The 27,334-nt window shown below is 39.6% G+C and overlaps 1 protein-coding gene across 1 annotated transcript in view; it reads right to left on the bottom strand.

Annotated features, from left to right (window-relative positions):
- Positions 1-569: 569 nt before the first annotated feature.
- Positions 570-27,334, bottom strand: part of MYO9B (myosin IXB) — a 41,779-nt gene continuing 15,014 nt past the window's right edge. Inside the window, exons 3-42 of the mRNA XM_026864996.1 lie at positions 26,858-26,952; positions 25,120-25,182; positions 24,896-24,995; positions 24,650-24,750; positions 24,306-24,435; positions 23,745-23,834; positions 23,400-23,516; positions 22,980-23,114; positions 20,876-20,997; positions 20,142-20,283; positions 19,666-19,861; positions 19,006-19,081; positions 18,450-18,539; positions 17,287-17,397; positions 16,156-16,195; positions 15,579-15,701; positions 15,035-15,125; positions 14,732-14,832; positions 14,108-14,230; positions 13,445-13,594; positions 13,176-13,342; positions 11,323-12,270; positions 10,729-10,795; positions 10,229-10,359; positions 9,431-9,588; positions 9,116-9,306; positions 8,568-8,666; positions 7,888-8,064; positions 7,366-7,407; positions 6,720-6,831; positions 6,465-6,535; positions 5,814-6,006; positions 5,364-5,492; positions 5,079-5,184; positions 4,234-4,365; positions 3,177-3,300; positions 2,684-2,731; positions 2,045-2,184; positions 1,630-1,757; positions 570-1,479 (exon numbers count right to left, since the gene is read on the bottom strand). Coding sequence (XP_026720797.1) covers positions 1,040-1,479; positions 1,630-1,757; positions 2,045-2,184; positions 2,684-2,731; positions 3,177-3,300; positions 4,234-4,365; positions 5,079-5,184; positions 5,364-5,492; positions 5,814-6,006; positions 6,465-6,535; positions 6,720-6,831; positions 7,366-7,407; positions 7,888-8,064; positions 8,568-8,666; positions 9,116-9,306; positions 9,431-9,588; positions 10,229-10,359; positions 10,729-10,795; positions 11,323-12,270; positions 13,176-13,342; positions 13,445-13,594; positions 14,108-14,230; positions 14,732-14,832; positions 15,035-15,125; positions 15,579-15,701; positions 16,156-16,195; positions 17,287-17,397; positions 18,450-18,539; positions 19,006-19,081; positions 19,666-19,861; positions 20,142-20,283; positions 20,876-20,997; positions 22,980-23,114; positions 23,400-23,516; positions 23,745-23,834; positions 24,306-24,435; positions 24,650-24,750; positions 24,896-24,995; positions 25,120-25,182; positions 26,858-26,952 — 5,799 coding nt within the window. The 3' untranslated portion in view covers positions 570-1,039. The remainder of the gene's footprint in view (positions 1,480-1,629; positions 1,758-2,044; positions 2,185-2,683; positions 2,732-3,176; positions 3,301-4,233; positions 4,366-5,078; positions 5,185-5,363; positions 5,493-5,813; positions 6,007-6,464; positions 6,536-6,719; positions 6,832-7,365; positions 7,408-7,887; positions 8,065-8,567; positions 8,667-9,115; positions 9,307-9,430; positions 9,589-10,228; positions 10,360-10,728; positions 10,796-11,322; positions 12,271-13,175; positions 13,343-13,444; positions 13,595-14,107; positions 14,231-14,731; positions 14,833-15,034; positions 15,126-15,578; positions 15,702-16,155; positions 16,196-17,286; positions 17,398-18,449; positions 18,540-19,005; positions 19,082-19,665; positions 19,862-20,141; positions 20,284-20,875; positions 20,998-22,979; positions 23,115-23,399; positions 23,517-23,744; positions 23,835-24,305; positions 24,436-24,649; positions 24,751-24,895; positions 24,996-25,119; positions 25,183-26,857; positions 26,953-27,334) is intronic.

Below are 27,334 nucleotides of genomic sequence, written 5' to 3'. Positions count from 1 at the left end.
GGGGGGGGGGGTTGGTTTGGTTTTGGGGCGGGAGGCGCCGGGCGGCCTTTGCAGCGCCGCGCCCTGCGCGCCGGTTGATGTGAAAACAACGCCCCAAAACCAAACCAACCCCCCCCCCGCGTGTCCACAGAGATGGATGCTGGTGGGGGCGAACTGTGGCAGTATCGCCAGAGCCCCGGAGGCTGCGGACTGAGAATGCCTGAGCTGTGCCCTTCCCTCACTCCCCGACAGACCCAGGGGCCTCAGACCAACTCTGCTCAAAATGTTTAAGGTATGATCGCACCTCACCCTCAGGGGTTTTATTGCACAGATGTGAAGCCTGGGGAGGATGAGGCAGCTCTACACAGCACAAGCATCCAGCCCTATGGCTCCGTGTTGCACTGAACATTTGCCCCAAGAGCACCAAAAATGCTCCGAGGTGACAGCCCAGCGCTTGCTGTTCACACCTCCTCTGCACAGAGAGCTTTCCCCGGGCTGTATGAAGTACTGCCAAAGACAGGCGATTCCGATTAAAGGCTTTCTTCAGAATAAACGGTTCATTAGACAAGACAGACATTGATAAACGCATGTATTTTTAAAAAGTGCAATGTATTAATAAACGTTTTTATATTTTGGTCTCAGTTAAGGCTATTACAACATTAACAGTTCTGTAAACCACACAAAGTTGTCATAAAAACATAAAAAAAACCTTAAGGCAACACACATTGACCCAGACTCACTGTTGGTCCCATCAGAGTCCATTCTAAGGCAAATGGAAAAAGGCATGGCAGCAGAATCGCGGGACGTTTTTTAATCCTGTACACTCAACCCATGTCTTTTACTCAACGTAAGTTTTGTGTTCTACTTTCTTTGCAGGGTTTTAATTTAAAGTGAAGAATATTTGTTTTAAGCAACCTTGCTTAACCCTTACAGTACTGTTCATTTACAGGCTGCCTTCCCAGCAGCCACTTAAAAGGACATGAACAAGTTCACAGACATTAAAGGGTTAAAGCCAAAGCTGCAGTCAACTTCAAAAAAAAGTCCAGACAGCTTAAGTATTTCATTTCTCTATACAGGGAATGTGAGAGTAAGGGTCTGAAAACCTCCGTTTTACTTTTGCTGTTGGTTCGTGTTCATCCAAGAGTTCCTGAGCGTGGGCCGTTGCAGACCCTTGTGCAATGTATACAGAGTGAATTTTATCAGTTCGCCTTGCTGGCTGCTCCCTTCGTCTCACCTTTATTTGAGACTCTTCGTTAGCTGAAATCCTGTCCTGGGATTCTGTACATTTGAAAATCCCGGGAGGAAGTTTTATATTTGCTGTTGGCATCACTGGAGTTCGACGGGGCATTTTAGTCTTGGGCAGCGTTAAAGATGATCTGTGTCTTGAAGCCAGGGATGCAGAGGAAGAACGTGAGGAGGTTTGCAAAAGAGAAGGCACTTTGCAAATGTCTTTGGCAGGCATACTGGAGCTCTGAGCACGGCAGTGTAATCCAATAATTGCTTTAAAGAAACAAGACACTTAGATACTGAAAGCATGCATAAAAATGTAACTTGATACAAGCAACTGTGACGAGATAACATCTGGTCACCTGGCTGTATGCAGTGGAAGTTGTAGAATAAAAAAAAAATACACACTACCTTAATACTGACCTTCGGTATCCATCCGTCCTGTTCTCTCTTCAAGCAGGCTCTCTGTGCTTGCTGAGGTCTCAGAGTCTACATTTTCCTCATCAGAGCCTCGCTGATCAAGCTCAGGTAACCGGTAAGTTATATCTTCCCTATATCAAAACAGAGATTGTAGCACTCTAGAAGGACAATGTCTCCGATATGAGCAACTTTATGCAGCTCATATTCAGATAAAATCCTTCCTGCATGTAGTCATTACATATTAATTCCCATGGTATTTTCTCTCAGCTAGTCCTTTGTATTTTCCTTTTCACCTTCATAAAGGCCTACAGAACAAAATCTACTAGATCATTGTGGACAACAGGTGTACTGCTCTACTATCTGTATCACCTCCAACAACAGCTGAGGGCATGACCTACAGAGATAAAGGGTGACTTACTTTTCTTCTTTTATTGACTGTATGCGATCAATGAGAATCTCCTTTTCTCGGTTATCGGCTTCAGAAACTTCCTCTTCTTCATGCAGTGAGTCCAGTTCTGAGTTGCCACTGTCATTTCCTTTCACCTGTGAGCTTTTACTCTGCAAGATAAATTTGTGTGTAACACTTCTCAGTCATAAGCAGCTATACAAGTCTTGACCGTCTACTAGTTGTGAGGTGTAAGACAAATGAGTAGGGCAAATGAAAAGCTGATGGAACTGATGAGGAGCTGTTAGTTATCCACACAAATGTTTCAAAAATATAAATGTTTCTATTCACCCGATTTCTGGAGTTTTGTTACCTTTTTTGAAGCATAGTAATTTGATTTGCCAGCCTTAGTTTTAGTCATTTATAAGTATTACTATATCCAATACAAGCTACATTCAGAATGTGTGTAAAACACCAGAGTCATGACAGAACAGGTCAGCAGCCCTGCATGCAGTTTGGGGAGAAAGTTGCACCAATACATGCAGTCTTGATTGTTCAAAAGAGTATTTAAAACCAAGTACAATACATTTAGTAAGTGTTTTAGTCATGCAATAGTACCATAAAGAAAAAAAAAAACCAACATGCATTCTTTGACACGGGCAGCGTACATACCAGCATCCCCTCATAAGGGGAAGAAAACCCAAGTTTTACAGGCCAGAGCTAGAGAGAAATGAAGACCAAATTCACTATATGCAGCTTCTGATCCGACAGAGTTTGCTTTGTTTTAATCAGTACAATAAAAACAAAAGTGTATCCGCCCTTATAGAACGCAGTTTATTTTTGTCCAACATCCAAGTCTGGAGTGAAGGAACTGCTTTGCCAGGTAAGAGCAATCTTAGTTCCACTGGTTGAGTTATATGGGAATAGATTTTGTCCACTACAAGAGCAGATTCCCACCCCTGCACCTTTCATTTGTCAATCAGACTCTGGTGCAGCTGTATATTTAGTTCCTATCTACAGCTTTGGACAAGCCCAAATCCCTTTTCTTCTTATCTTGCAATTGATCTTTGACTTACTGGATGGGATAAATAAGTAGCACATCCCAAGAAATTGGTGGATGCTTTGTGCTGGATGGTGTGGCTCTGTGGTTTATCTCAACACTTACTGTATTCTGCTGAAGCAAGGAGAGTCGTCGAAAAGCAATGCTCTCAGCAGCTTCCAGCTGATTTATTTCATCCATTTTTATCTTGTACTTCCTTATTTGTTCTTTTATGAGCATCTCTACACACCTGGACAAAAGAGCAAGAGTTTATTGAGCAGCCTCGTACTATCAAAGCTCTGGGGACCACTGTGGTGGGCTGAGACCCTGGCTTGGGGATGTTTGCCACATGCACACGTGGCTGGCATGTAGCCACGATGTCCCAGTGCACCCCCAGAAGGGGTAGTGCTGCACGGTAATGGGGCGAAGAGTCCAAAACAGTGAGCCAAACAGGACGGGCTGTGAGCGGCACATTATCTTCCTAGCCTCACCAGAGCCTCTCACGCTGAATGTACACAACAGTGAGCAAACAGACATTAACCATACTACTCAGGGATTCTTCTACCTGTCTTCTCTGTGCTGGCACAGGCTGGTAGATAATAATGAGCCTGCAATCACCCTTTTCACCTCTACAGCCCCATGGGTCAGTAAAAAGTTACAAAAAGCTGTCATTTTTCAAACTCTGTTTTCATTGGAGGCAGATGCAAGGCCAGCCATAGAGCAAGGATGGTGAGGGATGTTCAGAGAGTCAGAGCTGCTGGAGGGTCAGGAGAACAGAGGATCAAGGACAGAATCTTCTTTAATTCAAGGAACAATGCCGAAGAAATTATCAGGGGTTCCCAAGTATGCAGGAGACAGTTTAATTCCATATCTTACTATTTAGTTTGGCCTGTATTTCAGCAAAATATCTATTAGTGTACAATCCCACCAAAATATTATCTTGATGTAAAATAGAAATGTGATATTTAAGATTTAAGTCATCCTACTTCATGCTTTATAAACTTGAAACAGGTGGAAGGACTCAGAGAAGGGCATGTAAACTGGCAGAGCCAGAACTGAGCAACTCTTAACCCTCAGTTTCTCAGCTTGATATGAATAAGGTTGTAACAAATGCAGGCAGTAGTACTGGCTTTCCATCATATTTCAAAAAAGTACTACATTGCAGCAGACTACTAAGACTTACATGGTTGTTTTTGAGACATCCTTCATGCTGGTTAAAGGGTCAGAGGTATCAGGACAACGCAAAAGGCACGGAGCAAAAACAATGGCCAAGGCATTGGGTGACATACGGTTGACATCTTCTATCAAAGCCACTCTGAAATTCAATGTTCAAAACAAAAAACAAAAAAAAAAGATTTTTTTTAAGCTCACCTTTCTAGAATCTGATTAAACTTTGCCAGTTTCCAAATAACATGTAAGGAGGCCTCTAGGGGACTACTAATGTACAACAGTTCAAAGAAGTTTTAAAATTGTTTCACACGTGCTAAGTAGACAAAGTTTCATGCATCAGAAAAAGGAAGAGGAAGCCACCCAGGTTAAGCTAGTTTGGTAGCCTCTCAAAGTACATCTGGTGATTCAGTGCCTCCTCTTTAAAAATCCCCCTTTCCCTGTGTTCAGAGGGCCACTTGGAAGATTCTCAAGTTCCTTGGATAAGAGCAGCCCCTTCACCAGCCCTATTTATCCCTGCTCCTAAGACTAGTACATGTGCAAGCTTTTATAATCCTTATGCAGTCCCTACTGAGTGTGCTACCATGCTCAGTTCACGATGTGAAATCCTGGAGTTCAGATGACTCACCGAGCCTTTCACATCTACCTGTTCTTACTGATCTGATACAAACACACCAGATGGTAGAAGTAAGCATGCGTCTGTCTTTAAGCACAACTATCACCTTCAATCCTTTCATTTCTAAACCAGCAGCAATCCCTACACTGACACTCAAGGGGTTTAGGATTTCAGAAAACTTCCAAGAGGGACTCAGGAAAAGTCACATGGAGTTTCTCTCCAAGTGAAGTAATTAAACTCATTACTTGACCAGATGGAAGATGAGTCGCTCCAAGGTATTATGATTTGCTTGAGGAAGCTGTTCAAGAACACTGTAAATGGCACAGAGTTGCTCCTGTTTTTCTGGTAGTTCTGCACAAGGGGAGAAAGCACAAGATCATAATTGCTGTGCAATGCTTGTGGAAAGCCACCAAGCACTTACTGATATTATCTCAAACTGTCTGCAACAGACAGAGATTAAATTTCTAGAAGTCACACTGTCATTTCGTTTACCAACTGTTTGTTGTAGTTTGAACATTTCTAAAACCTACCTACAGCTCGGAGAAAATCATTGTACTGTGCAGATGTCATTAGTGGATCTGGTAATTCCCGCAGCCATTGCTTAAGGATGCCCGTGATAGTGTGAATAGGGTAATTCTCCAGTTTCACTGAGTTTGGATCTGAAAAGAAGTGTTTTATTTTGAGCAATTCATTGCTTTGATGTACACGACGGGACCCCAAAGAAGATTAGAAACACTCAGATCTCCTGCTCACAGAGTCAAAGTGGAAATTCAGAAGAAAAAAAAATAAAATCTGCTGATAGTCACTTACAAGTACTAAGCAGCTTTTTCCAGCCAACAAAAATGATATAGCTTGCTTGTCCACCAAATAGCTTTTTTTTTTTAAACACTGAAAGTGGCAGATACTTTCAGATAGAAGAGAATTTTAGGGAAAACTGGTATTATGCAAGGAAGTCAAAAGGGAGGATGACATTGCCTGACCTGCTTGCAGCAACTGTTTCAGCTCCTTCATACGATTTGCTGATCCTGATTTCCTGTAAATGCCTTCTGTGTAGAGGCCGTGCATCTCCACATACTCTAGCAACTTCTCCATGACAATGGGGACTGAATTTCTCTCACTGGTCAGGGAACTCACACACACTCCAAAATGACGTGGTTCTGCATCCTGCTCATTCTGGAATTGATACAGGTCAAGCACTGTGAATACCTGTTCCCAAGCTAGAAAATTCCACTGTTTCATGCTACAGTTAGCTTATGCTTCCAGAAACAAAAGCAGAGTGGTTTACTCTAGCTTTCTGCAATCCTTTGATCATAAGACAGATTTCCTGAGCTGCAGCAATAAAGAAACTTTATGGTACACACTGAAGGATTTCTTTAACATTGTCCAACACAGCGCACATGCTCTAAAGGAATAGTTCCCAAATTAGCTCAAGTATCAGCTTTTAGAAGAATGTTCTCTTTCTGAAACTGCAGGGCCTGACTCTGACTATATGCAGACAGAGAAGCAAACTGTTAAGCAATTTTTATTCAGTGCCTGGACATCCACTGTTCATTTGCTGAAAAAAAGCAGCAATATTTTGCATGCATCACTTAGGGTATCACAGCACCACATCCCCGATCTACAGTTCTTACCTTTTTTCCACAGGACGTACAGCTGCTCTGGATTTTTGACATGCATTTCTTGTGGCAAGTTAACTTGCAAACTAGAGAGAGAAGCGATTGTTACAAACATTCCAAATCACATGAAAATGCTAAGCATCTTGTCCTATTCACTTACTGTAACACCTGCGTGTAGTGTTCACTAAGCACCATCTGTACCAGCCAAAGTTACAAGCAATCTGCACATATGTTTAACTGAAGTGGCAAAAATGAGGTGTTTTCACTTACCACTGCAGAGACAGGCCTTCTCCATGGGCCAGATGTAGGATGAGCAGTGCTCACACGACTGCCGTATGCTCACTTGGTAGTTTGTGAATACATGGCCATTGTGTTCTTCAATCTGGTGGGAGACAGGAAGAAACTAATGGATTTTTTTGCCTTTATTATTATTTTTACTAAAATATATTGTATTTTCCATTTTGATTTTACAATTACAGCTGACAGCTTTGACTTTGAAACCTAATTTCACCCTATGTTAAGGCAGTTGGGTTTGTGGGATCATTTCATAATTGACTTGCTGCCTTGGTTAAAGTTCATCAGTGCAATACATTAGCTACAGGTTTTTATTAGTATTTAGTAGTAGTTTTCCTTGAAACAGTCCCATGATTGAGAACGCCATTAGATTCTAAAAGATGTTATGGACAAGCAAGAAAATGCTAGAGCACCACCTATCACTGCATAAGCAAGATCTTTGATTTATGGAAGAAAGTTTTATATCGTGTCACATCTTTAGAAGTGATTTAGCATGCAAAACAAAACAGAACTTCAGTACAAACTCAGCCTCTTCCAAGAGTGTTTTTCTCTGTGTTCTGTGAGTGCAGCTGAGGACTTAGATTACTGAAAAAAACCCCCAACCAAACAAAAAAAAACTTACTGCACGATCTTGTTTTCGTTTCTTCTTCTGGGCTTTGGTTTGCTGCAGTGGAATACAGAACTGGCATTAGCCTTTGAAATTCAGACATTCCATTCCCCTTTTTTTCCTATTCAGTTTCCCAGACTACTTCACCTCCAGACATTTGAGACACTCTTCTGCAGCTTCAGCTTGGTAGGAGTCGTTTGAGCTCATGCTGTCAAACTTCCTAAAAATCAACTGGGCTCACTGCCTGATGACAACGCAATTCCATCTCTAAAACCTTCAGAGAACTCCTAAGTTTTCACTGAAGAAAGTGTGCAAACACTTGTAAGATTCTGAAAATATTAACTTAAATAATGAACAACTCCAAAAAGGTGTATCAGCATTTGGAGTCTGTTATATGTGTGATTTGTGTATGGAAGGTGTTTCCCAAATAATTCAGAATGATATGGAAAAGGTTTCTGAGGTAACACAGGTTCTTTATCCTAGGAGAGTGAAATTGTTTAATCATCCCACAAGCCAGTAACAGACTAAGTTTTGTACCTTGGGCTGCTCAGATTCCTCTTTTTTTGTATATCCTCTGATGAATTCATCCAGAAGGGATTGGAAGAGATTTAAAACCAGTTTGACTTCTTTCTCTTCTCTTTTTTTGGCCAGATTTGTAACTAGAAGCTGGTAATTTTCCACCAGATCTTTGTAGCCAACATGGATTTGCCCATTCTAGAGAAAAAAATATTCAGAAGACAAGTCTTTTTGGATACTGTTGAGACAGTTTCATATTTTTATGTGTTTAAGTTCAGAGGTGAGAAAGAATGCTCATGGTTAGAGTAAAAGATAACAGCCCACGACAGAAACAAGTTAGCTCACTTCCCCACTACACTGTAGAAGGGCACTTGGCTGAGACAAGGCAGTGTCAGAAGAATATTGGAAAAGCTGTTGGCATCTCTGGTGTTTAAACACAGCAACATTAAGAGGCTGAAGAGAGCAAAATCCATCCATTCCTAAAAATAAGTTATGTCTGAGTGAATGAGAAAGGGGAAACAAAACAGCCTGCTTAAGATTACAGCAGAAGTGTAAAATGTTCTGTTTCAAGTCTAACTTTCAGCTTTGAATTCTATGCTAAGAATTGCTTTGTTAAAGAGCTGTAGGCCAAGCATTTAAACTGCACACTCAATTCATTTATTACCTACCAACTTTTCACTTTATTGAGACTTACTACTTACAGGAGCAGAGTACATGGTCTTGATGTTTCCTCTAAACTTCTCTGTGGCTTCAAAGAACAAACATTCAACACCAGACTTCTGGGAGCGCAAGTCATTGATCTAGAAGGCGAATACATCTGCATCAAGTCTCATTAAAACAAGAACATTCAACCAGTGTTAAGTTTCAGTCACTGGGCTTAGTCCTCTACGACCATTCCAATTACTTAAAGCAACATTCTTAATGCACTGTGATGATGATACCAAATAGGAGAGTCAGGTAGGTAGGCTCTAGAGAACTCCATCTCCTTACAACTCTTGCTGCCCACTTCTTTGTAAACAAATGAAGAGCTCACATGAATGCCACCAGTATTTAATGTAACGTGAAGGATTCAGAGACTTACAGAAGGGAATAGGAAGGGCCTTAATACAGACCTAAGTCAGTCAAGCCATCAAATCAATTCCCCTTTGCTATAAATCGTAATATAAACTTGGACCTAGAAAAGTAGTCTTTAAAATTTCACACAAACAGTGAACACAGACCTGAAGTTTATCAGCTGAGTGCCTTTTACCTTGTTTAGGAGGAACTCATCAAGATGTTTCAGTTCATTGGCATTTGCAATCTCACGAACCATGGAAGCTCGCCAATTCTGAGACACACTTGAGATCTTGCTGATCTTTATAGTACGGTTCTTCTTTGTTTTACTGCTCTCTTTCACATGGCGCTCCCCTGCCTGCAGGCGACTTGGCTGTCCAGAAGAAGCTGGGAAAGAAATTAATTTGTATATTAAAGCAGGATGACTGAATTCTGCAGTATTTGTTTCCATGCAAAACATTACAGAAAAGATGGATGTTAACAAGCTGAGGATTAAGTCATAGAAACTCACTCTCTGAAACTTTCTGGGTTCCTCCTGTTTCTGGAAAGAGCACACAAGATACAAGGGAGAGGCCATCTCCTTCCTCAATCACATCAGGACTCTCCTTTGAAATTTTCTTGTCTGGCTTTTTCCCCAAAAGTCTACGCAAAGGACTTTTAAAAGCGGACCTGAACATAAAAGCAGAGACAAGTTTGTCACATTAGTAATGGAAGCTGGCTCTCCTACAAGAAAAGGCTCTTTTAACAGTACAGCTAACACCCACAATAGGATTAACCTCTATTGTGCTTATTTCCTCTAAAGTCCAACCTGCAGAAAAACTGAGCAGCAGAAAAAAGGAAAGACAGATAAAGCATATCTAGACATTCTGCTGTTTACTAGATCAGAGCACTACCTTCAACACAGAGACACACACGTCACATATCAAAACATGGTTTCTGGCTCAGGAAGGCCCTGAGCTGCAGAACACCAGAAGCTGGAGGAGCAGGCCAGGGAAAGAGCATTACATGCTTGCCAGGTTCTTGAACTTTTCTTTTGGTGTCTTATTTTCAGTCTGGATGAACCTTTGAATCTGAGGCTGTATGGTGGTTCTTGAATTAAAAAGAACCAGTTCAAATACAAATGTTATGCAAGAAGCAGAGAATCTGTTCCTCGACAGGGTCAGATATCATGCTTACATCAACACAGCCACTCATGTAGCTGACATAAGCACATATCTCAAGATGCCCAATTCAAGTACCAGGGGGAAAAAAAAAAATCTCTTTTTTTTCATTTTCTTAAAAGCAGGCCAGCCACACACAAAATACATACTTGGCATCTATTTGTTGACTTGCTGGCTGCATGGAAACAACTGCATCCGAGGTAGGTAAGAGGTCACTGGGCTTCTTTTGCACAGGATATTTCTTGTTGCCTTTTTCTTCTTCTATTGTATCTGGTGATTGCTACATTAGAGAGAATGAGTCAAAAAACCTACATATCGAGTGAAATAGATTATTTAACTGTTTTTTAAAAAACTAGAATGGTGAAAAAAGGTTTACTTCAAGACAAGACACTTTACCCAATAGATATCAGCTTACTAATAGAAGATTAAAGTATATTTAATGCATTGGTCAAGACGGAATTTATCAAAAATCAAGTTTTCAAACTTTTGTATTATATTTGCTAATGAAATTTTTTTACATTGATATCAAGCCAAAAAATCAACCTGCAAAACACAAGCATATGGAACACACTATAGCCAGTTATTCACAAATCTTTAATATTTATAAACAAGGATAATTAGGTATAAATATGCACAATAGCATCAGTACCTGATTCATGGCAACAGACCGGGCCAGTGTTGAGAGATCACTTAATGAAGATGAACTCCCCTTCTTTCTGCAGTGTTACAAGATTAGTTTCAGAATATATATTTTATAGAAGTCTGTAGTCTCTTAATATTTACCACCTTTTAAATAACCCACATATCAATGTTATATTTAAGAGAGAATCCTGATCAACTCTTGCAACTCACTTTTAAATGCAAAATGTACTGGAGAAGTAAAAAAAATAGGTACGTTGGATCTCCTGCCATATCAGAGGTACGATGCTTACAAACTGCAGGTCACCAAAACCTTGTTTTCAATGGACAGTAGACACATGAAAATAAACTCCAGACACCACTTCAACTAAAGCCCTGACTCTCCAATTTTAATTCAGCAAAGCAGGCTTTGTATCTTTAGTTAGCTTCTGAAAACATACACGTTCAACTGCAGGACTAGGAGCCAAGAACAAGCAGCTGTTGTTCATAGCTCTATTTTCTCCCCTAACATGGCCAGATGTACAGGCTCTCAGGAGTTCTCTATCTATTTTTAAAGATATCTATTTTCTGGAAAAGTCAAAAATAATTAGGAAGTTGCCCTTACTCTAGCTGATCCTGAGGAGACTTATCAGCACGTGTTCTTTCATCCAAGGATTGACTCAGCATATCATTCTGACCAGCATCAGATTGTCTCTTTCCTTTCCATTTCTCTCTCTTGTACTTTAACTTCCCTGGGTCATCCACATATCTCTGGATTGGGGAAGAAGTGGGACTATCCAGGTCTTTGGGTGCCTTCTGAACAAGACGTTTGCTTTTATCTGCCCAGCTTTCAGCTGGAGTTTGAAAGCTCCCAGCAGCAGAGAGCGTATTATGAAGATTCAGTGCAAGATTTGTCGGTCTTTCAGGGCAGTTAAAGCTTTGGCTGCCTTTTATCTGGTTATTTTGATTCCCTTGTGTTTTCGTTCTATCAAGTGCCTTATCATCTACTTGTGATACAGGTGGTTGCTCAGGAATAGAACCACTTTCTTTCAAATCACTTGATGGTGGCGTGTCTGAAAGAGCTTTTTCTTCACTTGGACTTTTCTCTCCCTCGCTGCTTCCTTGAAGGACAGTATCTTGTGCTGTGAATTTCTCTGGCACTGAAACAGTTTCCAGGGCCTCTTCAGAAGAGGTTTGTTCCTCATGGCCCAGCAAAGACGGTCCTTCGAAGGAAAGCAGGACATGCTTATTCTGTAACTCGTTATGTTCCAGCCCCCTCTGCCGGCGAGATTCACGTTTCTCCCTGCTGTTTGTTACTTTCTCAGTGCTCTCAGTCATGTTTTTCTGGGGTAACGTGGCTTTTTCAGAGGAGCTCAGGTTTTTGGCTTGCTCATTTGGAGTTTGATCTCCAGCCCCAACAGCTTGATCCATCTCTGACTCAGGTTTCACAGCCAACTGATCCGTTGCTACTTCACTGTGCTCGTCCTTGCTCATATCAGTCTTGATATGATCTTCCTGCAGTTCTCTCAGCTTTTCTTCAGCTTTCTGCTTTTCTATAACCATTTTCTGAAATCTGTTAAGAATTTGTAAGACGAAAACACAAATATTTAATGCCCAGCGGTCAAGAAAAGTACCCAACTGCTTAAATACAGCCTAAAGAGCAATACAGACACAAAGTACAAATACACTTAACAGTCCCAGTGTGACTGCACAGAGGTCTGGCTTATTAGGACTGGTGTGGGTTGGTGCAGCTCAGCCGAATAAGGCTTAAGTACTAAGTGCTTAACCAGTTTCCACACACCACCAGACATTTGATACTGACTGCATGGCCACACCTTGATTCCTGGGTGCAGTTTTGGGCCCCTCACCCCAAAAAGGCCACTGAATGACTCGAGCGTGGCCAGAGAAGGGCAACGGAGCTGGGGCAGGGTCTGGAGCACAGGTCGTACGGGGAGCGGCTGGGGGAACTGGGGGGGTTCAGTCTGGAGAAGAGGAGGCTGAGGGGAGACCTCCTGGCCCTCTGCAACTCCCTGCCAGGAGGGGGCAGAGAGGGGGGATGAGTCTCTGGAGCCAAGGCCCCAGCGCCAGGCCTCGAGGGAATGGCCTCAAGCTGCCCAAGGCAGGGTCATGCTGGCTCTGAGGAAGGATTTCTGTGCAGAAGGGGCTGTTGGGCGTTGGGATGGGCTGCCCAGGGCAGGGGGGGAGTCCCCGGGATCCCTGGAGGGGTTGAAGAGTCGGGCTGAGCCAGCGCTGAGGGATCTGGGGGAGTTGGGAAGCATCACGGGAAGGGTCATGGTCGGGCTGGAGGAGCTTCAAGGGCTTTTCCAACCTTGATCATTCTGCAATTCTGTGGTAATATCTATCTTTAAGTTGTTTACTAAGGCAACATATCACACAAACTGAGCTTGGCAGGTGAAGCCAAGTAGCCAAGTGGTTAAAATGCACATTTTCATATCATATTGCTCCTCTTTCCTTTACCTCTTACGCTGTAGATGCCCTCTGACCATGGCTTGCAGAAGACAAATTCTCCTCTTCTGCTGAAGGTAGCATTTTCTCTCCCTGTATCTTCGCCATGCTGACTGAATATAAATGGCAGCATTGTTCCTCTGCAGTGCCATCCTAACAGAGCGGGAGCGCCAGCAAGCCTACGGAGAAAGATTTCTAAAGTAAGAGAGGCGTACTTGAAGGTGGAGTGTTATTTGAGAGGTTTATTTGTTAGGAAAAGACGACTGGTAATTCTCAGGTACCTGTAAAACAATGGCTGCCTGCCGTGTTCTGAGAAAACGTCTCCTTTCTAAAACCATCCTGAGCCAGCTCTGAAGGAGAATGATTTTCCTGATCACTTCTTTGTGTAGTGTATCCTGTAGTATCTGCCGTTCAGCCTCTTTCATGAAAACCTGCTCAGTTAAAGAAAAGCTCATCACTAAACAGTTAATAGGAGCCTTTCAGTCCCCACAGGAGGTATCCCCACAAGCTTAAAAAAAAATGACAATGGTAATACTTATTACTGAACCAAATCTTATCAGCTGACAGCACACCCAAATAGTAGAGTCCTTTTGTTTTACTAAATCTCAGTGTTTGGATTCTAAAAACATACAACTGTACTTACAGCCTTCAAATCATAGAACCTTTCTAAAATGAAAACACTGACCTGTTTGACAAATGCCAATAGCAACAATCTCCCAAAAGTACTATCCATATAAAATACAGAATTGTACTCCATTGCAAGAAGGCAGGTTGGCATCAAAAACAAGGAAGCAACTACCAGCATCTGTGTCAATATTTGCAAGAGTTAAAATAACTAATTTAAATACAAAATGCAGAAAAAAGTAACACCTGTAAATGAAGTGTGTTAAATTTTGCAGTGTGCATCAGTATTTCTTATTGGCTTATGGAAAAATTTCACAGACCTTGGTCTTCCCTATTTGATAGTAGTTTTCATCCAGTTTTAGTTTATTCAAATAAACACAAATGTCCTCCTTAGAGGCTTTGGCATTTTTGGGCAATAACACCTGAAACTGGTCTATGAATTCCTGTAACAAGCGGAGACAGAAAGAGATCAAAGTTAGAAGGCAATTCACAAGTTCAGAGTTTTAGCTTCATTTTAGAAATCTAATTAAAGGTTTGAAAGTACTTATTTCTCACTCCGAATTCAGCTGGTGTTTTCCACTCTCTAAAATTAAGGCTTCCTTCAGCCTCCAGCTAATGGTAAAGATCACGTACACATGATCTATAAAGCTACACACACACACACACACACACACACAGATTTTACAGAAAACTCACTCACATATGGAGACACTGTTCATACAACAAGTAGAACAACTTACTGGTATATGACTCACATATTAGACTACAACTTGTTACCATGCAGGCTCTGTCAAGACGACAATGAATTTTTATAGTCGTCCCAAGTAGTTATAAGTTTCATATGGAAAAAGACACAAAAGACTCTGAGGCAGTGCCTGTTTTTTTCCAAGAAGGGCAGATATTTTTGAAAAAAAAAAAAAATCCACTTTCAGTTCCTTACATACCTGGAATGTATATTTAGCACTGTACCCAGATCTTCTGATTCGCACAGTTTCCAGCATGCCAGTGTATCTTAACTGCTGAAGCACCAAGTTTTCATCAAAAAGAAAAAAAAAAAAAAAAAAAAATCAGCAGTCTACAGCTAGTAAATGCCTGAAGACTCCTATTTCTGTCCAGCAGAGAAAACACATTCTGTTTTTACACCTTAGTTACCTTTCACCTTCCTACAGAATGACACTGAACAAATTGAAAGAGCCACATTACAGGGCTAGAAGACTGCAATCAGTCAGCTCAGCTCAGCTCTCAAGGCAGTCCTACCTTCTCAGCGTTGGAGCGGATGCAGCGGATGAAGAACGGCTCAGCTTTACCCAGTGTCTCCAATAACTTATTAAGTGAAGTCTGAAATGACATATTTGGGAATATTTTTCTTCAGATATCGGCATTTTGAGTTGCATTTGACAGCAGTACAGTTTCTTCCTCAGAAATAAGGTTGTTTCAGAGCTGACGGCTATAGAAAATCCTATTTCATCCCATACTGTACAGCAGACCCTTGTTTTTATTTTTATTTTTTTCTCAAGATAATTAAAAGTGGAGTTTGCATATGCTGTAACAGTGGCACTAGAGCTGCACACAAGTACAGAGAACTAACACTTTTCATAGCAGAAGGGTAGACTTTAACTGTAATCTAACTTCAGACATAATCTAACTTGACTAATCAAGTTTAGTCAACCCTACTTCAGACAAACGCCAAGAATAAAATCCACTTTTGTTTTTCAAGATCAGCCTGGGAAGGTCTGTTCCCCTGAGGTCAGGCTGCACCCAGAGGTGTGTGCCACCACCACAGCCACCTACCTGGAACTGTGCACTTATGCTTGGGGGTTTCTTCTTTTTGTGCAAGTGCAAGAGGGATTTTGTAGTTCGATCATGCAGAGTCATGCTTACTATGAGCTTCAGAGATTTGGAATCCAGCAAGTTCTAGAAAAAAGTTTTCATAATCAACAAAGTGCAAATCCACATTCAACATGACGTGTTACACTTCATGCTTATTTCTATTTTTGAGCCAAAGCATCTTCTTGAGTGAAACTTTCCCATTGCCCCATCCCAAGAGTGTGAGGTGAACACGGGGAATTACAGAATCACTGTGTTTGCCTCCATGACTTGATTACAAACGGCTTTATTGTATTTATGGCATCTCTAGTCTAATTAAACAGATGCTAATTCACAACTTGTTCCTGTTCAGCAATTCTTATGAAGGTGAACTTTTACCTATCCTTTACATTGTCAAAAAGGAAGTTTTAGAGGATAAATGATACAACTTCCCTACACCATAAAACAGGATTTTCTGAAGTGAGTTCTGTCAATCAAAATGAATTTTCACAGTGAAAAAAGCAAATAAGAAGAGAAATCTAAATTTACTGAATAACTTTACCTTGGGAATGATCTGCTTTTGTTTGATACCTCTACTTTTCCTGAAGAATAATTAAAAAATAATAAATTATTATTTAAAATAATTTAAGGAAAAAAATACACATGATTTTTTGTTATTTCAGCAAGCCATAAGTTGGTGCAATTTGTGGCAAGAAGGAGGATAGAAGAAAATTAGCACAACAGCATCAGAGTGTGTTCATGCACGTCTCTTACAAGTGATCAATGCAAGAAATGCAAACTGCTTCGAATATGAATTATTATTTTTTTAAACTCTATAGGTATTGGAAGCTTTCAAAAGTGAAACATTCTGAAGTTAAAGCCATTAAAAACTCCACTGTTGCATAGCTATTTTTGTGAAAGTTATTCTGTTTAGCTAACTGTGCAATCACTGAACTCTCATCATGATACTAAAGCACTATGAAACAAAAATAATTTATTGAGAAGCAATTGCTGCTTGCACCAGAACCCCCGTGAAAGTACCTGACAGAAGGATAGCAAATGCCCCCACACTCCACTTTGGAATTCTGGTATGTCTGAGATCATCCCCCAAACCTCTTGGGGCACTGCACAAACCTCAGGCATAGCTCTTATCCACAGAGACAGAGAGCTGGAAGGAAAAGCCCTCAAACAAGGCTGTAGTTCACATCTTCCTAATTCTAAGCATGTTAACTCTGATGGAAGTCATGTTCCAACTATGTGCCACCCAGTTTACATTTATTTATTTATTACACAATGGACCACAGATTGCTTTTTTACACATGTGTAGGTGTGCACATGTAAAGAATCTTAGCCCAGGAACATACACAGCGTTAGCATCCTAAACTTCAGGAAACCATTAGTTATAACTTGTGAGAGATCTCATTGTTTTGCAACAACAAGCTTGGAGTACATACTTGGGTTTTAAAGCAAGTTCACGTGAAAAGTAGGTTTAACTTTCAGCTAATGCAATGAAGCAACAAAACATTCTCTATAGCCTTTGTATTTTTTTTAGAAGGAATTACTTCATTCTTAATTGTCTTTACTTCTTTGCAGAAGACAAACTTGGGACAAGGATTTTTTTTTTTTATGGACTAGAATAACTGCTTGGTTACTGTTGCACTTTCAAAGCAATACCTAGAGCACCAGAACTCACATGAAGTGGGAGCGGTGTTGAAGTCGACTGAGTGACCGAAGCAGCTTACAGGGATCATCACCCTGCCATGGAAGTCCTTTTATACTTGCGATGATTTGCTCATGCATGTCTCTAAAATGATTCACAGCAAAACAAAGATGGCAAACAAAGATACACAGCCATGAGAGGGGGAAAAAAAAAAAAAAAAAGGAGTTAAAACCCCAAGAGATCCCATCACCAAGTGTGCTTCAAACAGTAGCAGGTCAATCCCAGACTACTTTTTCCTAAGCATGAACAATTCTGATGTCAAGTCAGCACTTTCTACCCTGTCAGTGCCCTAAAATTTAATTATCGGTCTCATACTAAACTTACTCTCTAATTCTACCTTTTAATGGAAATTCTTGAGCCACCAATTCAGAAAACAGAGGGAAATTTAGCAAAATGTAATTCATGGGCAAGGAACCTTTTTGTTAAGCTAAGTAGCCTTTTCAGATAGATATAAGCTCCTTTATAATCAGGCAATAAATATTTTTAGAAATAGATTCTACTATTAAAATGAGGCTGCTTAAGCAGACTTACATCAGAAAGGTTAAAAGCTATCTCTTACAGGAATACTTGATGAAATTTTGTTTTTCAGTTCCATTTCAAACTCATTCACACGTTTAGCTTTTCAAAGTAAGCCTGGGATGGTCCCTAATTTGTGGCAGATTCCATTATTTTAAGCATGCACCGTGCTTGTGAAGTGTTGTGTCTTGGAAGAGAACTTACCTTCTTTACTCTCCAGAGAGGCACAAACCAAAGATAACAGAAGCGTAAGAATCACTTCTGACTGTTAGACACTATCACCATTCTGAGCTGCTCACTGAGGCAGCAACATTATTACAGACAGCTGTTCGCTTCCCTTGGTATTCAAAAATGTTCAGAGGTACCAAGATTTTTCTTAATGTTTCACAAGGAAACAGATATGTTAGGCTACGACCAACCCTTTCACCCAAATTGTATCTTTAGTTCTTAGTTGCTGCAAGTGACAGAGACTGTCCAGGATGAAGCAATTATGAAGCAGCACGAAGTCACCTCTTTATGTGTACTTCATGGCTTCGCTTTTACACAGAGCATGCTCAGAAGGTCAGTCTGTCCAGGAATGTGCCTCCCTGGCCTCTAAGTGCAGACCTATTTCTACTTACTTCTTATTTTCATAAAAAGAAATGATGTCTTCAAAAGCATTTATATCGAAATCCTCAGAACAATCAAATGAGAAATCAAGCATTGAGCAGCTGCAAAAGGAACATGTATAAAACCTAAATACTCCATAGAAAGGCAAATATGCCTATACAGAGCAACGTGTGAAGGCAGTTCTGTAGGACTTGCCCTGCCTCCTAATCATGTCATAAGGCTGCAAAAACCACAAGTGCTCCTAGGAATCCTTCAGTGACACAGACTGGCTGCGGGGGAACTCACAATGCTAAAAGCAACATACACAAAACACAGACTAAGAAGTCAAAACCCCAGTATTAAATGGAGCAGAGGCCACGTCACCAACATTTTGTAGCACTGGGTCTTACGTAAAATGAGCTAGAGTATTGTTTTGATCTTTTTAAAAAGGCCAATAAATTATAAACAAGACAGAAGAAATAAAACTTGCTATCCTTGTGGAAAGATCTAGTTGACATTTGATATATGAAAATACAACTCAGCAATTCAGGTCTTTTCCCTGATATGGGTTAAGTACGTGTTTCTCACCGATAAACTTTTTCTACTGGGGTATTTGATCTCTGGAGTTCTCCAAGGGGAACTCTGGGTCCTTGACGTACCATTCCTGTTACAAAATAATCAACAAGTTGAATTTTGACAAAGATATGAGCAGAACAGACAAAAATAAACCAACCCCCACCAACTGTAACAAGCCAAATATCTATCTAAGGGTTTCTGGCTAGTATGTTAGCTATCAAGCTAGACCACTTTGGTTCTCAAATTCTGTCCTACTAGAAAGTAAGTTGCAGCTGCTCAGAAAAGCTTTTCAAAAATCACTATTTAACCTTGAATACTCATTTTAAACTTCAGGGAGATCTGAGAAGATTAAAACCAGGGATAAGATGAGCATGCACAGTAGAACCAGTAATATCTTCCACAACTTTTTACAAATAAGACTTCAAACTTGGCACAGCCTGCTGCGGATGGTGCACTTATTGGAGGAGGAGGTCTGAATGAACTCAGATAAAAGAGTGACCATCTCTTTGGTGCATGAATGTTAAGCCATTTTCACAAGGCAGTTTTGACCTTAGTAGCAAACCAAGACTGCCTCTGGGTGATAAGGTTTTGCCGTAAACTAGTTCTGTCAGCAAGCACTAACCAAATGTACAGTATTTGGAGGTGTTTCCAGAGCATTCTGTCATACCATACCTGCAGTTTTCTGAGCTCTCTGGCGTCCAGCTTCTGCAAAGACAGCCATTGCTCGAATAGCTGCTCGCAGAACCGCCCAGCGGAACACAGCCACAGGGTCCATTCCTATCAGCTCCCGAACGTAAGCACTGTCACTGCTTCGTAGTAAAGCAACAATATCCGGTCTCATGTAATCCATATTTTTCTCTCTGAAATCCTGCAAAACAGGCACATCGAATCACAAGCTCACAGGGAAGCTCTGACCCCAGATATTAACCACTATTCAGAATAATTAATTATTCCAAGTAATTTTCACTATAGTAAGCGTTATACTCCAGTCTACATAATCACTGGAAAAAAAAAAAAATTAAAAAATCTAAAGTACATCTGAGAATGCATCTGATCCAGCTCATTCCCAGGAAATTTTCCACACCCCGACAAAAACTATCAGGAAGGCAAGGAATTTTTTGTGTGTGGCCATCAGATCTTTCACCTACTTTTATCTGGTATTTAACTTTCCCAGCAAAGTGTCGAATAATAAAAGCAGGTTCCATCACCGGGGTTCCAACAAAAAACTTGTTCTCCTCATGCTGCTGTTTGAATTTTGCAAGTAGAGTTTGGTTGGTGGCATGTGGAAAACTAGGAATACAAAATAAAAAAAGAGGTCAACTATTTTTCAAAGACAGGTATGTTTATTGAGGTACAAGGTGACAGAGCGAAGAACACTTGTGTAAAGTATTGTATTGTCTAAGATTTCTACACTTTAATTGAGACTTACACACCTGCTTTGATTCTTAGAGGTGGGCTTAATTTCTGGACCAAAACCAAACAGCTCCACGCACAGCAGAATATTCTGAGGTTTCAAGTGTACATCAGTGCCTCCTCCCACTGCACCAGCCAAGTTTAGCGAGCACCACATTAACTATTTACATTTGCTACTTAATGTTCCAAAGACTTACATACATGCGTTTTTATTTCAATTGTAATTCCATGGTAAAACACAAGAGTGAAAGTTTGTAACTTTGCTTAAGCCAAAGTTCAATTTTAGCATCAATTTATATCACCACCATATTGGAGTCAGAAGCAAATGACAGTGGAGATCATACTTGTAAGACGACCCTTTGTTTCCCACAAAATTTCTCTCCTTTTTAAGTGCTGTATTTCTGTTCCCTTTCACAGTCCTTCCCTCCTCCCTGCCACACATTTTTTTCAGAAGACGTTTGTTGCTTACTTGCTTTCTTCATCCAGAAGATAGAAGAGGCCAGTGGGCTTCTTGCTGATTAAGTGAATGCAGGCCACATTATCAGTATAGTCAATATTGTGCCAAGTGATCCCTTCACTCTTATATTCCTCCTGTGTAGCTCAAGAAAATTCCCTCATCAGTACAGTGCCCTGACCTTCAATGTCCTGTGGTCTAAGTGCTTAAAAGACATCCTTGAACAGCTATGGCAAGTCGAGTTTGTTAGTTCAGGCAGCAGAAACAAAAATAAAGAAAAAAACTTATAAACAAGAACAGAACAGCAGGCATACTGGGTCAGATCAAAGGTCCACCTAGGCAAGTCACTCAAGAGCAGATGCTTGGGGTAAAACTACTTAAAAACCAAAACAGTGAAAAGAATGTTTTGCTGTGCCTTTCCAGATATCAGCAGTCTACCAACTTGGAGTTAGACATTACATCTACATCACTACATTAAAACCCTAGATTAGAGGAATTTAAGCCCATTTTTCTCTTGCATTGTTCTTGTATTACTGGAAATGACAAATATTTAATATCAAGTTCCAGAATTTCCAAATTTCACTGTGAGACCAGATAACAGAAGTTCCAAAACAGGCAGTTCAGCCCTACACCAGCACCAGAACTTCCCTGAGGAAGTGATATATATTGCTTAGGTCCAGAAAATGTGGAGCTCTCTGACAAGAGAATACAAGGCTCTTCTGCTGAAATAACAGTGCATCCAATGCTTGACAGGACAAGCTTCCCATTAAGACATAGAACCAAAATATCAGTTTTTCTTAATGCTGTAAACACCCACAGAAAAAAAAAAAACACCAAACCCCAAACTAATAGGGTACTAATGTTATAAAAGACAGTGTACAGAAAATGAGCTGATTTACATTTAACAAAATACAAAGAGCACCTCTCACTGCTCTATATGATGATGCTAAGAAATGGATTATTTTTAAGTAGGTAGAATTCAGTCTGACTAATGACAGACTGCTCAGTGTGCACGCCACATTACAGAGCTGAAATGCCATTTTCTACAGACAAAAAAGTCTTTCTTTAAAAAGATATAGAGATCCCCCCTGAGGGCCTTCGTGCTGCAAGAGATACAGGAAACGGGTCATTCAAGGATTAAGCTTATTTGGAGAAATGGCATTAAAAAAAAGGAAACAATGTAACTATTTACTCTAGTTAGCCTGGATAGCCACTTCTGTCATAAGTTACAAAACTGGGACCTCAACATGTTTACATACAAAGTTTGGATGTTTGCTAATTTTCTTCTCTTTAAAACGCTTGTTTAAAGTTATCTCCATGTTGCTGACAAAATACCACATACTGCAGAATGACTTCTTTCTTTCATCAGAGTGACCCCCAAACAACACTTCAGCACAAACCATAAAAAAAACCCGAAACAAGTCTAGAACAAAAAACCCCCCCAAACCTCAGTCTAGAAACAGGATCTGTTAGCTCCTGCAGCACTCAAAGCGCTCTGCAAGATGATATAATCTGCAAACAAGTAAAGCAACACATGCCAGCAATATCAGGATCTCAGAACTACTTCCAATATCAACATATAGTTGTATCCCCTAAATGCAGTCAGGTGGGAGAAGCAACAAAGACTGGTCATTAAATATTTACAAACTGACAAAAATAAGAGAAACTGTTTCCCAACCATTAAAACAAAAACCTGAAACAAACACCTCAGCTACCATTGTAAAAGGAAACCCAAATAACAAAAAGCACTCCTGAAACAAACACCTCACCTACAGACTTCCAATCTCAAAGTTTACAGTTTCATCTGACTTCTGCCTGGGATTGCCTGAATGTCATCTTAGTTTCTTGCAGTCAAAGCAGAAATGAGATGCTAGCTCTTGAAGAAAGACACTGCTATCATTAGTATATGTAGAGCACTAAATACAACAGGGCTACAACCTTCAAACAATAACAATCGATAGTAAAACATGAAATTAAAAAATAAGACTTTCAGAAATATGTTTAAGCAATTATTAAAATTATGCCATGGGGGTTTGCAGAATAGTGGCAAAGTTGGCACAGTATATGAGCACTTGATTAAAAAAAAAAAAGTTTTGTTTCAGCAACTCTAATTTCTTACCTGTTCCAATTTGAAAATATGCTGATTGAAATAATACTGAAGCTGCTCATTTGCATAATTTATACAGAACTGTTCAAAACTGTTGGTTTCAAAGTCTTCAAATCCAAAAATATCAAGTACACCAATGGACAAACACTAAAAGAAGATGTGGAAATCTAGATAAGCAATCTGTCATACAGTGACTTAACCCACAACAGCTAACCAGTACAAAAAGCACCGTTGTGTATGTTACTAGATTTTGAATATTTAACAGTTATGTCTATTGTGAAAACAAATGATTAAATATTACCACAGAAATTTACCATGGACTTCAGAATAATCAAAATTCAGCCCAGCTATCTGAACGTGTCATCTATAGCACTGTCTGTTAGCATTAAATACACAACTGCCCACAAAGACTTGTTTTTGTGAGAAACTTACTGTAACAGATTCCTCCATGTCCTTCTTATTAAGGAGTGCATGATTAATTCGCAGAACAATCCAGTCAAACAGAGCACTGTATAAGGACTTTGCCATTGAATCACGAGCTGTTATTGCCTGCAGATGAAACAATGTTCACAACTTTATTAAAAAAAGCTCTTCTGTTTCAGATCATTGTCATTCAAAAGTTAGTCTCAGCAGAGATAAAATAAAACCAAAATTTTCCTTTAATGTTAACTTCTAACTTCCCAAACATCCCTCACTAAATGTGAAAGTGTACCGTATTAGCCCAAAAAAGTAAGTTTCAGTTATTTAAAATTTGTCTACTAGTGTTCCTTTACTCACCTCATTGAGACTATATGGCAAAATAAGCTTATCATTAGCAGTCACAGTTTTTCTTTTTGTTAGCACTTCTACAAGGATTTCTCGTTTAACCTTCAAAACAAACAAGAACAAGAGTTACTGTCACCCTCAAACTGACCAATGAGTATAATTTGATAGCAACAGTGGACATACATTTTCCTCAGAGAAGCCCAAGCTCTTTGACAACATTCATCAATAGCTCTATGGGTTCCTCAATTTCTTTAAATTATTCTCAGCTTAGATTCATTCAGATGTTTCCCTATGATGGCAAAGAACACATCTCCACTAAATTTATTCCTGGTCAGCAATATTAACAGTGAGTAAACAAATTCTATTTCCATACTATGGGCTATATTCCATCCCTAACCTCAATAATTTCACTAATTTTATCCACTTCCCTGTCCCATAAGATAAATGTTGTCAAAGTACCATAAATGAGATCTAGATATAGCAAACTAGGCAACAAGACATTCAAGGAAAATGCTGAGGTAGAACATGACAAAAAGGTGTAACAAACATTAGAGCTAAAGAGAAATACTCTACTTTCAAAAGCTGAGAAAGAATGTCCAGCACTTCAGGAGGTCCTACTTCCAACCCTTCATCACGACCTGTAGCTTTCTTCTTGTACGTAACATTGCCCAGATAAAGAATAGCTGAAAGTACTGAAAAAATCCTAAGGAAGAAAAATGGAATTTTATGAGAATTTTTCTTATGAGTTCTAACGGGTTAGCAGACCTACTTCTAGTTCAAGACTGTCTATAAGGCCTCAAATACTCAGCTCTCCTTGCTTGCTACAAGACTAAATGTGATCCCGACACAAATACAGTTTAGTGCAATTCATTAACATTAAATGGCTATCTAACAAAAGCTTAAAAGATTCCACTTACTGTTTTTTTGTTGCTGAAAGGAAGCCAACCATCTCCATGGCTTGTTTTAATCTTTCAAAGTCATGTCGGAGATCTTCCCCATCTTCAATTTTCAAGTTATGCTGTGAAGAGAGATCCATGATTAAAGGCAACAAATGAAGCCCAGACATCACAAGAAAAGAAAGATAATCTGTTGTGCTTCCTTTCATCTTTAACACAACAGAAAAACACTTCTCAATGCACTGGTAAATTCCTGTCACAGATTACCTGATTGAGGTAGAAATAATCTTCAGGTTGCTTGAGGTGAAATTCTTTACGCTCTTCCTCATTGACTCCAAGTAGCAAATAATAAAAGACATGGTAGTTCCTACAAAGTCAATAAATTTCTCTTTCATGAAAATATAATGATTTTTCTTTTATTCTATATACTTTAGATGCTCAAACTCTTCCACTGATTATAACTGTGTTAGTAAATGGTATTAATCTCTTACCTTTCATCTTTTTCTTGAGAAACCAGACGAGATTTTTCAAGCAGGTATTTTTCAACAACAGCCCTAAAGAGCCAGAAAGAATGAAAAAAGCATGAGGGCAAAGAAAAGACCTCACAAAACATCCAACAGCAACTGCCAAAAGAGTTCAAATAATGAAATCTGCACTAAAATATACAAGAGAATAGCTTAGCCACTATTTTAAATCTAAAATAAAATTTCAGTATGCACTATATTGTAATTGGAACAAAGAGAAATACCTAAAAAACACGTATCTTCAGTGCTTGGTTTTAGTAGACATAACTGGAAAAAAAGCAGGTGAAGCTAGAAAAGTGCTGATGACAAATTGTAAGCAGAAACAAGATATGTAGAAAGCTAACAACATGTTATCTACTCTGAGATTAACAGTTATCTGACAAGGAATGCAAGGACTACAAGACCCAAAAATATTCTGGATAACTGTCTGCTTCTCAATCTAACAAAATAACTAGACCTTTGTGACAGTATATGTCAGCCTAAAATGGAAGCCAGCCAGACAAAAAGACCCTTACAGTTTGACAAAGTAACATCCTGAATGATGATCTAAACTCCTTGACATGGGATACAATGAATGAGGCCAAAGGCTGAGCAGTTTTTTTCTCAGGTTGAAGACAAAACAAATGTATTCAAATTGTACCAATCTCCTGAGCTAGTGCAACTGCAGCTGAAAAGATGCCAATTTCGTTCAGAATAACACTTGAAGCAAACTGGTACAGGGTTCACAGTCATTTATGTTATTCTCATTTTGTAAATGGCAAACACAAAGATGACCCAAAGGAAAGACACACTGGAGCACAAAAGTCAAGGACAGCTAGTGACACTCCACAGGGCAGCAAGCTTCAGCTTCAGGCATTATTCCACACCAATATTATGTATTATGGCATTGTACCCAAACTGGGACAGGTAAATCTTGACAACATGTGGACATGCTGCAAGTATTGCACATAAAAGTGTTAAAAATTTAAGATACATTTTACAAAGCAAGATCTGAAAGAAATTATTTTATGGCATGATGTTAGACAGCTAACTACACAAATATCTGCACACATATTTTCAGACAAAATTCTTCACCTGAAGTGAAATTGCTCGCTGCTAACAAGCAGCAAAGCATAACCTTGGATTAATATTGAGGGACTACAGTAATATGACATTATAGCATCTACTACAGCATGAAAAATATAAATACAATTCTAAGACTCAGCTGTGACACATTAAAAAAGTAAATGTAGGTATAGAATATTCTGTTTGACCTTCAGATAGAAGCACACAATGACAAGTAAAATAATAATTTTATAGTCGTCTTTATCTCTATAACTGGTGTTTAAATTTTTTCTTTAAAACGGCTTCCTCAAATGTATTTCACTTCTCCCCAACTCCTTTTACAAATTCAGATCTTCTGGTTTTACTTGCAAACTGGAGAGGACAATGGGTGTTATGAAAGAAGCCTTCATTTAGCATGAAGGTAAAGATTCAGCAGCAAATTCTTAACCTGGCCTGGTTGCACGGCAAAGTAAGAATATTATGCATCACCTGATAATTCCACAAAGCTCAGTTAGACAGTCTTGAAAACTCCACAGCGGCAAGCTACCCTCACATGAAGAGTCTCAACAAAGCAGCATTTTATTTTATATACATATATTGGTCTTCACCAATTCCTAAAAGCACAGAGATTAACCCCAGCAGATCCCCATACTGTACTTACCCTCGGACAATACCATTCTCTAAATAGTTGACTTGAATAAACTTTCCAAAACGACTGGAGTTATTGTTATGTGCTGTTTTTGCATTTCCAAATGCCTGTAAAAGAGCAGAACGAGTTAATTTTCAATTAAACTAAATATGCCAACACATAGCTTTTCAAGCTCTTCTGTTCATTGTCCAGCCTCCTGTTCGCTTGCAGTATAAACTTGAAATATTATGGAAATGGCAGTGCAAAGAAACCAAAAAGGCAGCTTAGGAAGCCTCCACTGTTCCTCACAGGTCTATATACATTTATTATTTGCACAATACAATAATATTTGAGGGAGTGAGGGAGGGGGGGAGTACAGGAAAGGTAATGACAGCTAGAGAGTACAAATCAGCCTCCATCACTAACAATTATTGACCTCAAAGAGGTTATTCAGTAAAGATGACAGAACAATTACCATGAAATTGCCTCTCCCACAGAAAAGCCACAAAC

Source organism: Athene cunicularia, assembly GCF_003259725.1.
Source record: "Athene cunicularia isolate RWA chromosome 28 unlocalized genomic scaffold, athCun1 chr28_part1, whole genome shotgun sequence".
Classification (NCBI taxonomy): Eukaryota; Metazoa; Chordata; class Aves; order Strigiformes; family Strigidae; genus Athene; species Athene cunicularia.
Note: the sequence above shows the minus strand (reverse complement) of the source record. Positions and strands in the feature narration are given on the sequence as shown.